The 12,630-nt window shown below is 34.1% G+C and overlaps 3 protein-coding genes across 7 annotated transcripts; 2 read left to right on the plus strand and 1 right to left on the minus strand.

Annotated features, from left to right (window-relative positions):
- Positions 1-1,125: 1,125 nt before the first annotated feature.
- Positions 1,126-9,255, plus strand: LOC117584794 (alpha-protein kinase 1). 5 transcript variants are annotated; one of them, XM_034273912.1, is made up of 18 exons: positions 1,129-1,256; positions 2,916-3,056; positions 3,401-3,564; positions 3,632-3,745; positions 3,798-3,947; positions 4,014-4,100; positions 4,904-5,122; positions 5,187-5,304; positions 5,370-6,254; positions 6,316-6,453; positions 6,982-7,017; positions 7,365-7,577; positions 7,648-7,929; positions 7,998-8,056; positions 8,148-8,217; positions 8,272-8,670; positions 8,826-8,975; positions 9,027-9,255. In XM_034273912.1, exons 3-18 carry the CDS (start codon positions 3,460-3,462, stop codon positions 9,167-9,169), a joined length of 3,168 nt encoding a protein of 1,055 aa, XP_034129803.1. In that variant the 5' UTR covers positions 1,129-1,256; positions 2,916-3,056; positions 3,401-3,459; the 3' UTR covers positions 9,170-9,255. The 5 variants fall into 5 exon arrangements, with proteins under 5 accessions (XP_034129799.1, XP_034129800.1, XP_034129803.1 ...); XM_034273908.1 differs by having other exon boundaries at positions 1,126-1,256; positions 8,826-9,255; XM_034273909.1 differs by having other exon boundaries at positions 1,126-1,256; positions 3,404-3,564; positions 8,826-9,255.
- A 549-nt stretch (positions 9,256-9,804) lies between these two features.
- Positions 9,805-10,975, plus strand: LOC117584799 (probable transcriptional regulatory protein MMOB1910). Its single transcript, XM_034273918.1, has 4 exons — positions 9,805-10,290; positions 10,371-10,545; positions 10,669-10,764; positions 10,821-10,975. The coding sequence occupies exons 1-4, from the start codon at positions 9,860-9,862 to the stop codon at positions 10,947-10,949; spliced, it is 831 nt and encodes a 276-aa protein (XP_034129809.1). The 5' UTR covers positions 9,805-9,859; the 3' UTR covers positions 10,950-10,975.
- A 13-nt stretch (positions 10,976-10,988) lies between these two features.
- On the minus strand, positions 10,989-12,508 carry LOC117584797 (dolichyl-diphosphooligosaccharide--protein glycosyltransferase subunit 1). Its single transcript, XM_034273915.1, has 2 exons — positions 11,911-12,508; positions 10,989-11,840 (listed from the first exon to the last, which is right to left on the minus strand). Exons 1-2 carry the CDS (start codon positions 12,473-12,475, stop codon positions 11,050-11,052), a joined length of 1,356 nt encoding a protein of 451 aa, XP_034129806.1. The 5' UTR covers positions 12,476-12,508; the 3' UTR covers positions 10,989-11,049.
- Positions 12,509-12,630: the final 122 nt, after the last annotated feature.

Consider the following 12,630-nt stretch of genomic DNA (forward strand, 5'->3'; position numbering starts at 1 on the left):
GAAATATAGCAATAAAAGGGAGAGCTGTTTTCTTCTTTAAATGGATTGGCAGTCGAAATGGAGTATTATTTCGGAGAGAGGCTGCAGTCCGACAAGAATATTATAGGAGCTATTCTCCAAGGGAAAGTTCTGCGGATATTATAATTAGCTAAATTTTGCAAATTATTCCACCATCCCGCTGCGATATTCCTAATCTGCTCGTTTCTTTGCGAAATTTATTCGATCATTTTCCAATACAACCATAAATAAATGCACTCAGATCGAAAAATGAAAATTCCTGAAAAATTCAAATTATGACTGACAGGACAATGGAAAAACAACAACAAAAGACATCCCAACAGAAACAAATAAGCAGGAGGAGCACAAAACTTAAAAACAAGAACTTAAATAACAATGGAAGAAAGAGCAGAGAATGCATGTGGTAAGTTTGATAGATTTATATTTTATTTTTACATATTATTAATATTTTACACTATTTGCAGCAAAAGAAGAGAACGGCAGGTGGAACTGACAGAAAAATATTGCAGATTTGCGTGGATCCCAAAATAACATGGAGAAAAGGCACCTAGAGAAGCAAAAGAGGCACTCTTCCAGGAGATAACCAACAGCCAAAAAAGTTCCAAACTAAATTTATGCATTTTCCAATGAGTTTCAAATGAAGGCTTTGATTGAATTTAGCTTATACAAGTTTCTATTGCCGATCGTACCAACTTTGTTGACTGATTTTAATAATTTTAGTTTTATATTACTGTAAGCAATAAGTTGTTTCAGTAAGTTCCCAATTTTCATTAACTAAGCAGTTGACCATATTTAACATGATGTGCAAAGTGCAACAAAGATAATGTTGCCATTGTTTGTATGATGGCTTTGGAAGCTTTTAAATGTCTAACTTTACCAGTTTTTGTATCATGGTGTGTGGGGGGTGGATGGTGCCAGTGCGAGCCGATGTTTCACATATTCCGACTATTTCCAATGCTTCTCCGGAAAGGTAGCGATATTTTCCATATCATTTGTATACATATAAAATATCGATAGTTTTTAACAAATGTATTAGCTTATCGCGTATATTTTCTGGCTTTTAAGTTTGATACATTTAATCAAGTAATTAACATAGCATAGCTTATTGTATACAAAAAAAAAAACACGGAAGATACATATTGAGAACAACTTACAATACAAATATCAACCAATTATTTACTCATAGTGTATAAAGAAAATTTCACATCTACAAATATACGTGTTACGTGTACATATGTGTACGTATGTGTTTTTATATATTGTTTGTTGATATTACCTGTTAGGTAAATATTAAATATTCCTGTAATAATTCCACTAAGTGCCATATTTTGATTCAATATAATAGGAAATACATGTTGCAGTAATACAAATTTTAAGTAAGCAACTGGATTTTTAAGTATATCGAATGGTATGCATTTTAAAATTAGTTGTGACATACATACATTCATATTTACACTCATACAGACAGTGTGTGTACATATGTATGTATGTTCATATATCTGCATACGGTTTATGACATACAAAGAAGGTTGATGGTCAGTTTTTTACTTTGTGCACAAATCCCATACAAAAATGTTCTCCTTAATTTTCTCTTCTAAAAAGTTCGCCACAAAAATTGTACATTTTGTATTTGTAATTTGCCTCAAACAAAATTAAGTTATTGAGAACAACATATACAAACATACATGTGTATGTACATATGTATACATATAAGACACATGGGAAATAATTGGAATAAACGTCATAAAAGTTAATAAGTTAGTCTTCCCTCGGACACTTCAAGCTAAATAGTTTTAAAATATTCGAACTTGTACTGTTAATACATGCTGAGACGTACATATTTATGTACATACAAACACACATATTTACGTAAATAAATATATACATTCATATGACATACATATGTACATGCATATGTAACTTTTTGTTCAAAAATGTTTCATGTTGCTTTTAAATATTAAATAAAAAAAAAATTTAATTAAATCCGAACATATTGTTAGGTCTGTAAGAAGCGCGTAACGAAGTATAATTTTACTTTTTCCTGGCAGAAACAAAATTTTACAGGTGAAAATTCACCTGAACAAAATGTTTTCAAAAAATATGTACTGTACATACATATTTTGTGAAATTTTTGTTTGCTTATTTTTCATGGTAAACTTTTGTGTTTAGAAATACTAATTACTTTTTACATTGTTTGTACATTAACAAGCTGGCTCGGGTGATAAACCCATTAAATATGGGAATTCCACAGAAAACTATAGAGCTGTTGTCTCGTGAATTTTTCCAAAAATCGTATTTTAATAAAAGTTATCGGACAAGAAGAAACAGTGAAGCGCTTGATTCTTAGAAGAATACTTGACCTGTTGTTCACTGCTGACTTACTATTAAAATTGATAGCATTTGCTAAAGGTTCCGCTTATTTTAATCTGATCAAGGAATTTCAATATATTTCAACCTCTTTGGGGTGTTGGCTCTTTAAAGAAAACCATTGGTGATATGTAAAAAAGTATCTAAATTGGTAATATAACTATAATTATAATTATTGTAACGATCTACTAAAACAATATAACAGTTCACGATTTGGAAGTCAATTTAATTAATACCTTCAACATAACCATTAAAACCATCAAACCAATTCAAAAATCAGATTCAAATAAAATCTTAAACCATGATGATGCTGACTTTTCAGCAGTCTAATTAAAAAAACCAAAAGTGTTGGGACCTGGGACCCAATTCTATCAGAAATCATAAAACGGTTATGGTCACTCTGATGAATTAGCTGTGCTTTGTACATAGTGCCAACTGTAGTTCCGAATTGACAGCTATTTGGAAATGTTGCGTCTCTTTTCTTTGTTTTTCACAAAGTTATTTCCTACATTTTTCACTTTCCACTCCAGGTATAATTGTCAACTATATACATAGGTATTCCTGAGATTTGTGTCAGCTGTTCTCTCAGTCCACACACGCCCTAGATATTGAAGTATTGAATTGAATCTGTGGATTACGTTCAGGTGGCTGGATACTAGAGAAACGAAAAGGTAAACAACAAATTCCTGGCACAGTTTTTTAGTTACCTACCTATCTAGTGTCTTTAAAAACATCAAAAAATTAACGAAACTCAATTTCAAACCTTTGATACATGTTATACATGCTTCTTAAGCTTTTACATATAATTTTTAATACATTTTTCTTTTTAAACAAACAGTCAGACACCCGGGTATACTCATACTTTTCTGTTTTACGTATTCAAACAAAAAGCTTAATTTTTTTGTTATAGGTGCTGCGTATTCGCATATGTTTGTGTTATTTACAGTGCCTGATAAATTGTACTATTATTTAATAACTATGTTTAATGTATGTAATGTAATTTTTGTGTATCCAGCAGTTTTATAGTGATCAATCACAATCAGCACTGCAAGCACTTCGTTAATACCCTGAAAAATGAACGGCATGAGCAGCAATGAGGACTCTGTGGAGTGTCCTTTGTGTATGGAGCCACTTGAAGTAGATGATCTCACCTTCTTTCCATGTACCTGCGGATACCAGGTGTGTATAATACCTACTACATATGTACAAATTGATATATAAATATATATAAAACATTTATTTATAGATTTGTAGATTCTGCTGGCACAGAATCCGCACGGATGAGAACAAGTTGTGCCCGGCATGTCGAAAAGAATATCCTGAAAATCCTGCAGACTTTAAGCCATTATCACAAGAAGAAGTAAGTTAATGAGTTACATAATTATGATAAAAAATAATATGATTTGTTTTAGATGATTGCTTTCAAGTCGCAAAAGCGTCAAAGGGATCAACAACGGAAACACAAGATAACAGAGAATCGGAAACATTTGGCTAATGTACGAGTGGTTCAGCGCAACTTGGTATTTGTCGTGGGTTTACCGCCTCGACTGGCGGATGCAGACGTAAGTCACGATTTAATCTAAAAACTTCATAATTATCAAAAGATATTTTCTTGTTTTAATTTTTAGATATTAAAAAAGCACGAGTATTTCGGAAAATATGGGAAAATTCATAAAGTCGTTATAAACCCGAGTACCACTTATGCTGGGGTGCAGGTAAGATTTCTTCGATTCAGAATCTTTTTTTGCTAGATACTTTGTTATAAACTGCTGCATCCATCCGCACAAACAGTACGTACATTTTACTGTGAAATTGTCGTTTCGAACTTCAATGTTGAGCAAACTTCTCTGAGGAACTTTAACTCTAATACGACATGAGTTTAACCATTATAAACTTTAATTCTTATCCAAATTGCAGGTTACTTCAAATGTAAACACTTAAATATAATGAGCAGATAGGGAAATTTTTTGTTCTACGACAAAGGGCAAACGGAGTATCTCTCAAGCGGCAGCGATGTTTGGCGAGCATACAATTAGCTAGACATTTTTCGAGTCGTTGGGCGATCTTTTACTTTAATTCTTTGCTGCAGATGACATTGTTTTGAAACAATTCGATACACTGTCAACTCCAGGGTGAACTTCTATTATCTTTCCAAGTTGCCAGTCATTGGGGTATAGTCTGTCATCCTTGATAACCGCTAGATCATTGACTTGTAGATTGTCAGTTTTATGTCGCCATTTTGGTGGCCTTGAAGGTGTGATAGCTAATCGGAACTCCAAAGATTCCAAAAGACAAAAAAGATTCGACCTCTCTAGTGGGTGTTCTCAGCTAAGCCAACTTATTTGTTCCTTTGTTGAAAGATTTAATGTTTCGGTGAGAAAAATGGTGATGGCGGGAACCGTTGTCTAGCCGCTTACCTTATTTAAACAATTTATCTTGCAGTTATTTTCATTTCTTTACACTACACTCGGATAAATCGATTACACTTGTTGATTTGAAATATTTGTTTGACTTAAAGGGTCCATCAGCGTCCGCCTATGTTACCTACGTTCACAATGCAGATGCACTACGAGCTATACAAAGTGTCAATAACATAATGATAGATGGTCGCCTTATAAAAACCAGCTTGGGGACAACAAAGTACTGTAGCCATTTCATGAAAAACCAGCAATGTCCTAAAGGGGATTGCATGTACTTGCACGAACTGGGAGATCCCGAAGCCAGTTTCACAAAAGAGGTTTGAAGAATTCTCTCAAGAATTTTGAAGCATCCATGAACATTTTATGTTTGTTGTTTTTAAGCAAATGCATCAGGGAAAACACCAGGAGTATGAAAAACGTTTACACGATGCTCTAACTGCATCTTTTGGACAGAATTCACCAGGAGCTGCAAACTGTAATGGAACACCAAAAACAAATGGTAATTAAATATATAAATAAAATGAACAAATGACTTAATGTTATGACAAATATATTCACAATTAGCATCTACTACGACGGCGTCTTCAGCCCCAACTTCATCGTCATCTGTGTCCGCTGCTGCAAGTGTTGCCTCAAGTGCAGTAAATGTTCAGCAAAAAGAAGCTTGGCCTAGTTTATCCGTCTCGCCAGTTAATGGAAAAGAGCCCACTGCAAGCACAAACACTAATGGAAAAAATAAAAAAGACAAATTTCGAAATGAAAAAACCCGACACGAAAAAGTCAAATCCAAAAATAACAAAAATAGTGCAAGCTCAACTTCGAATACATCAAACAAGGAAAACTTTATTCCAGATGTCAGAGATATTGAAACAATTACAAGAGACAATGCGGAGACAATTGTTTCGACAAAAACAAATTCAAGCACTACATCCAATCTATCAAGAACAGAGAGAAACAAAGATAAAGAGTCTTACCATGATCCTATTTCTAGTGAACAAAAGGAAAATAAACAAAATGTTAAAGTTTCACAAACAAAAACCGAAGTTGAGTTCGTAAAAGACAAGGATAGTTCAATAAAACTGAAGAAAAGGGAAAGTTGTGAAACGACCTCACAGCAAACGAGATCGGAATCTAGCGTTCAAAGATCGCTAAGTTCTTGCAGTGAAAATAGCGAAGGACATGTCTCAGAAAGCAGCGTGAGTGTAAAGAGTTTACCTGTTGATTATCAGGAGAGCAAGTGCAATATTATTCGTTCTGAAGACAATATGGATAATGTAGAAAGCATCAATTCAACAAAGGAGTCTATGAATGTCGACTGTAAAACAGTATCAGATTGTACATTAGTAGTAAACGAAAGCATAAATTCAGTTGAAAACAGCACTAATAATAATGAGCTTCATTTACCACAAAGTCCATTGAATCCACCAGAAAACGGAATCCCATTGTCCGGTATAAAAATATGCAAAAATCTAAAAAATATAATTTATTAATGATTTAATGTTTATTTCAGATGAGCTTTCCAAGCTAAATATTTTCGATGATACCATTAGTTTCTTCTCGTCTTCAGCAGCATTCCAGCAAGCTCCAATATTAAAAAATAAAATAGAAGTGGAAATGCGCCAGTCTCATTTGCCTGACTTAATCAACGGTAACATTTCTATTTATTAGTCGACTCCATCAAATATAAATGAAGCATCAATAGCTCTTTCCGTCTGCTTGCCTTTATGCATAATAGTAAATCACCCTTACCATATTAATGCGAAACGTTGTGAGATGCGTTTGTACGTGTCACAATCTTTATACTCGGTACTGAGTCAGGACAATATATACATTTATACACTGTTAATGGACCATAGATACATAAATATATACTGACTGAGCCAGTCCTAGGGCTTAAACCCGCGAATCCACAGCTATGAAATATTATAAATAAATCCTCAAGCGCATTCTTTGCCCTGAAGCAAGTAGCTGGGACACGTTTCAGCTGGGCCACGTTTCGCCTGGTCCAGGGGATGTGACCAGGCCAAAGATTTGTATATTGTCAAAATATTATTATAACACTAAAATACATAGACAGGTAGAACCAGATAAATACTTATTTTAAGTAATTAATGTAGTTTTTCAATTTCAAGTAATAGTAATGTTTTTTTCTTGTGATTTCCGGTTAAAACTTCAGATATTGATGGAATTCAAAAGGCCTCAAATACAAATGGTAATTATTTTTTATATTCGATAGTCATAATCCTTGCCATTAACGAACCATTGCCCTTCAACTGATCATCAGCTGATAGCTATAATACTGAATTCAAATCATTAAAATATGAGCTTACATTATGGTTGGAAATTTAAGTGTCTATTTTCGTAATCAATATCCCCTGGTTCGTTCCTTTAAAGATGAATTGCTCGAAACTGGAAATCCATTTCGAAATATTCATCGAAAAAATTCATAGTCAGCTATTGAACGGTTTGTTAATTGGTTGTTATGGCATAAAGTAATCCATATGATGCACAGCATTATAAATTTGTATTCAATTGAAATCTTCTTTTAATTTAACTAAGAATGGGAAGATGCTTTTAAAAACGTAATGCTACGAAACAATAAGCAAGTAGAGGAGCAACTTTTGCAGCAGCAAAATATTCACCAGCACCAGCACCATTTTCATCAGCAAGCAATGCAACAACAGGAAGAATTTCTTCGCATGCATGAACTACAAAAAAGAAACGACATGGCAAATAATATTGCACTCTCGCAAGTAAATGCTCCTTATGCTGGTGAGTGGCATCGAAACGTGGCAGGATGCAGCTGGTTTTCAATATATATATTTTGTTTATTTTATTTTAGACATCCTTAGCCATTTTCGTGGCAACTCAGTTGATATTAATAGAGTTCAAGCCTTGCAGCACCAAATGCAACAGAATGCCGGAGAAAATGGGACTACGCCGAATAATGCATTCGGCGGTAATATGTCAAAGTTCTTTGACTTTCATAAAAGTCAACAGCAGTCCCACCAGTATCCTTATGGTCATACGAGCCAAATCAACGGAAACTTGGATGTGAATGATACACAAAGAGCAACATCACTACTGGAGAACACTCGACTAAATGCTCCATATGTTGAAACTGGTAACTTTAAATGAGTTTTTTTCAATGTAGAAAATTGTACAAAGCAAACATTTATTTCTTTACTCAAGGATCTAACACAAAATCGCATATTCAAAAGCAAAGATTAATTGGAATGTTTGAAACTTTGGTGAGTCTTACTACTTTGGATAGCTTTATATTATTGCTGCCAAGACTGCTGCCAAACGAGTTTTGTACTTTATTTCTTATATTTTTTACAGTCCCAACCTCCAAACTCGCAATCTCAGCTGAATCGGTTTCCTCAAAGCACTATTATTGATGATGATTTAGGTCAGTTTATTGAAAGCTTACAAATTATATTTATTTGAAATGTTTTTAATTTAGGTTTTGATCCTTTTATTGAAACTCAAAAAGGACTAGCTGAGCTTATGGAAAATGAAGTTGTTCAACAACAAAGTATTAATAATGGAAACTCCGCATTAAAATTACAACAGCAAGCACAAACTTCACATCAGCAACGTCTTGATAACATTCAACGGGCTCGAATGCCGCCTCCGGGCTTCAATCATATGAATTCCTTAGGTTTCGGAGGGGCATCTAGATTGCATTCTAGTAAAATGATGCCTTTTTTGAGCAGCAGCTTAGTAAAAAATGGTAGCCAAGCGCAGCAGCATCAAGTGCCTCAGGCAACAAACTGGAACTCGAATTTGCCAGCAATGCACCCGAGTCAAGGACAGCTCATTGGAGATGCACAATTACAACATCAAATTGCTCAAAATAAAGGTTTGTGCCCTTTCTTTATTTTATTCTCTCCACTCGCCATTTAAAAATGCGTGAGATTTTTGCTTCAGACTGCAACGAAAATAAAGGTGTAGGTGCATTTATGGTATAAAAATACAAAATAAAAGGCGTCTACTCAACAAATGAATTTTTAACAGTTTATAGTTCTCCTGACTGGACTGCCATGGATCCGGCTATACTGTCATTCAGACAGTTTTCATCTTTTCCGCAAAACCAAATGCCCCCACATCCTCAGCAGCAGCAAGACATTTTTTTACAACATTTGGTTCAACAGCCAAATGCTCAAGGTAGTATGATTTTCGGAGAAAAGGAGCAACTTAATTCATATTTCTGTTTAGGTTTCAACACTCAACCACAGCAACTTCTTTCTGGAATGCCCATGCCCAATAACATTATAAATGGACAACAGCTGACACAACCCCAGGTCAATGCCAATGTTCAAGGCATGCTTGAATTCTTAAAAAGCCGCCAATTTGTTTAGCGACATATATAGATTTGTTTATTTGTATTCTTTATGAAATACTTATTAAATTAAAAATAGATCAAATAAAATTCGAAAATTATGAACATGTTTTTTTTTAGCTTTTTTCGATCTGAATTAAATATAGTTTTATTTTAGATCAAAACTAAACTTAAAAAACTTAATATTCTTGATCGAGTCTTGACAAGTCGGTACAGCTGTCTGTTCGTCCTAATGAGCGCATAGTTCTCCTAATTCATTAATACCCCAAATCTTTCAGAAAAAGTTGGTTTGGTTGTTTAGGGGAACAAATTGTTCGATTTGGTCGAGTAGTGAAATTTGTTAAGCTCGACTACACTTTTCAACTAAACATTTTATTGTATAGTTAACATCGTATAAGAAAACCTACATATTTAATGCAACACTTTTCACTTAACACTCATCAACAAACATCGATAGCATAATTTTTCAGAACCAAGACGCAAGAACTCAATAACGCAACCCAACCCAAGTGTGAATAGGTTAGGCACGTGTTTCAAAAATTCCCAACGTTCCCCTGATAGGCTCATTGTGCAGAGGCATACCCTCTACAACAAAATATCGCAATCACCGAACTGAAGTATCTGGTCAGTGCGGAATTATCGTCGTGCGGCCACCTAAATCCCTATAGCGATTAAATAAATAAAATAAAATTATTTTTGAAAGCCAAAAATGTATCGAATATGTATATTTTCGATGAAATTTTATGGTAGAAGCAATTTTAATGTAAATAGCATACGGTCCATGGCAGGACATTCAAAATGGGCCAATATAAAGCACATAAAAGCAAAAAAAGACGAATTTAAATCGTCCCTTTTTGCGAAGATAACAAGGCAATTGCGGCTGGCCATACAAGACGGTAAATCGGCAGATCCAGCAATTAATTCCATTTTACAATCGGAAATAGACAAAGCACTAAAGCAAAACATGCCCATGAGTACTATACAAAGAACTTTAAGTCAGTTTAAACATGTAACACAAAATGTAAAAAAGCACCGCCTGGATATCCGATATAAGAGGAATGTATATATCATATGTATAATTTATACCGACAATTTTCCATCAACTAAAATGGATGCAGCGTCAACAGTAAAAAAATCTGGGTAATTGTTCGATATCATTTCCGTTTCTTATATAAATACTTTAGTTGTGCTTAACTATGCCTTTTATTTTATATTTCAAGAGGAGAATTTGTGGATGTCGGGCACATGTTTCAGGATTGTGGTTTGATACAAAGCCAATATGATACATCGAAGCTATTGGATGGCCAGAGCTTAGAAGACAGAGCAGTTGAAGATGCCATTGAGATCGAAGCTGAAGATATTCAAATAGTTGACATAACCACAGGTTATATAAATGTATGTTAAGTATTATCTTTTAATATTTATAGTATTAATAATACGCTCTCTGGTTTTCTCAAATCGTTAGTTTGAATGCACTGAACACATCTTAAATTGTTATTTTCATTTATTTACTTTCAGTTTTTTTGCAATCCAGTCAATGTTCACAGTTTAAGTACAAAATTATCCAAAATTGGTTACTCTATCGAGAATAGCGAGAGCCTATATGCTGCAAACGTAAGATGTGTAGATACAATTAAATAAATAAATTTGTAACCATTTTTTTATTTCAGAATGTGGTGACTCTGCCGTTAGATGAAAGAAGAGCCTACGATATATTTAAGGAAAAGTTACGGAATATTCCAGGTTTAGAAGAAATTTATGACAATGTAGCATATGATGCGCTTCCTAGTGATATGTAGACGGACCATGTGTTTGTATTGGAAAACAAAAATCAAATCAAATGTTGTTGTATACACTTTATTTATTATCAAAGTATTTTATGCATACAGGACGATTTAATTATTCTTTATGGGAATGTGAAGTGATTGAGAAGTCCAAACGTAATAGAACAATTGTAAATAAAAATATGACATAAATGAAACCACTAACCAGTAAGGGTTCTTGAAGCAAGGACACCTTTTCGAAGCTATAATTAAGAGTAAAATCAGAAATGTGACTTTCCACCAAATTAGACTTGGAGAATGTAACAACCGGGCGGCCAATCGTATCTAAATAGGTGTGCACCAGCTGATTTGGTCGTCTACTTATTTGGTATGGTGTCGAGAATTGTACATTTGTGCATCCCTCTGGTAGAATAATCTTTATAACAGCTTCATCGATTACCATATTATCATAGATATGGTCTATTAAGTGCATCTTTAACTGATATTTGTTGCCATCGTTGTACATATATTCGTATGATGGAACATTATAGCCAAGAGTATATTTTGTTTTCCATCCACCGAAAAGAGGAAACCGTGGCCTTAGCTCAAGTTCAATAAAATCGCGAACTAAGTTCATGTTTGATGTTGAAATATTGCCATTTGTGTCTCGGTAATAGACCCCAGATGCAGATGCCGGTAAATAGGTTTTATATGATTTTACAGCAGAGTGATCAGAGCGGCCTTCCTTTTGAAAATCGTATCGGGAAAACGATCCTTTCAATTTAGCTCCAGCGTGAGTTAATTGAATTTCTTCCTTGATTGCGATGTTACCCCAATGAGATAATTCAATAGTTCTTTCCAATGCGTTAACTGTTAGAAATGGCGTTTGATTTTCATAGTGAATAACCAATTCTTGCTCAGATAAGGCTAATAAAAAATAAACAAATAAACATTGTTAGGTTAATGGATATTCAAATAAAAATATATGTTAATTTACCTTCAACATCTTCGTAAGGCCCTAAATTTATTTTGTTTGATCCAACTGTATAAGGTTTTACTTGGGTGTGGGATAGTATATTCGCAGAACTGAGTTTAACATTGGTTTTCTGCACGACAGTTTTATATTTCGAATAAACGTACAATCTTCCATTATATCTAACCAATTGCTTATCATTTTGTTCAATTTCTTCTGGATGTGGGCGTATGTTTTTCGAGGAGACTGTCTCGATTGCGAATGATTTCTTTGGAGAGCCCTTTGCAAAAATAATAGTGTAACTTTGTTCACCATTAATTAATTCCTTATTTTTTCGTAGTTGGATATTTTTCTCCGTGTCGTCTTTCAAAGAAATAAATGAAAGATTGGGCTCCCCTACGAGGAACACGTATTCGGTTATGGGTTTGCCGGTTGTTTCCTCAGCTGAAATTTTGATTGTGGTTTTCACAAGTTGTGAAGACAAATCCAACAGTCTTTCCACATTCGTGTTTATTATTTCTGCATTCGTGCTTGAGGTGCACAGTAAACATTGTAAAGCAAAGAAAAATAAATACAATATTTTAAACATGGTTATTTCAATGACACGTAAATCAAATGGTGATGTACGAATCAGGACACTATCAATGGTGGATACATTGTGCGGACCTATCGATAAGAAATACTGTCTCACTACAACATCTTTTAAAAATATAAGGGGTACCCCCGAAATTGCTTAAAACCCAT

The sequence above is a fragment of the Drosophila guanche genome, unplaced genomic scaffold (assembly GCF_900245975.1).
Source record: "Drosophila guanche unplaced genomic scaffold, DGUA_6, whole genome shotgun sequence".
Taxonomy (NCBI): Eukaryota; Metazoa; Arthropoda; class Insecta; order Diptera; family Drosophilidae; genus Drosophila; species Drosophila guanche.

Bases quoted from the DNA above. Each gene is read 5' to 3' on its own strand.
- LOC117584794 (XM_034273908.1), top strand. From the start codon at position 3,460: ATGAACGGCATGAGCAGCAATGAGGACTCTGTGGAGTGTCCTTTGTGT. The intron at 7,018-7,364 runs GTAATTATTTTT...AATTTAACTAAG, and splicing joins AAAGGCCTCAAATACAAATG to AATGGGAAGATGCTTTTAAA. The intron at 8,218-8,271 runs GTCAGTTTATTG...TTTTTAATTTAG, and splicing joins TATTATTGATGATGATTTAG to GTTTTGATCCTTTTATTGAA.
- LOC117584799 (XM_034273918.1), top strand. From the start codon at position 9,860: ATGTATCGAATATGTATATTTTCGATGAAATTTTATGGTAGAAGCAAT. The intron at 10,291-10,370 runs GTAATTGTTCGA...TTATATTTCAAG, and splicing joins TCAACAGTAAAAAAATCTGG to AGGAGAATTTGTGGATGTCG. The intron at 10,765-10,820 runs GTAAGATGTGTA...TTTTTATTTCAG, and splicing joins AGAGCCTATATGCTGCAAAC to AATGTGGTGACTCTGCCGTT.
- LOC117584797 (XM_034273915.1), bottom strand. From the start codon at position 12,475: ATGTTTAAAATATTGTATTTATTTTTCTTTGCTTTACAATGTTTACTG. The intron at 11,841-11,910 runs GTAAATTAACAT...ATTTTTTATTAG, and splicing joins GCCTTACGAAGATGTTGAAG to CCTTATCTGAGCAAGAATTG.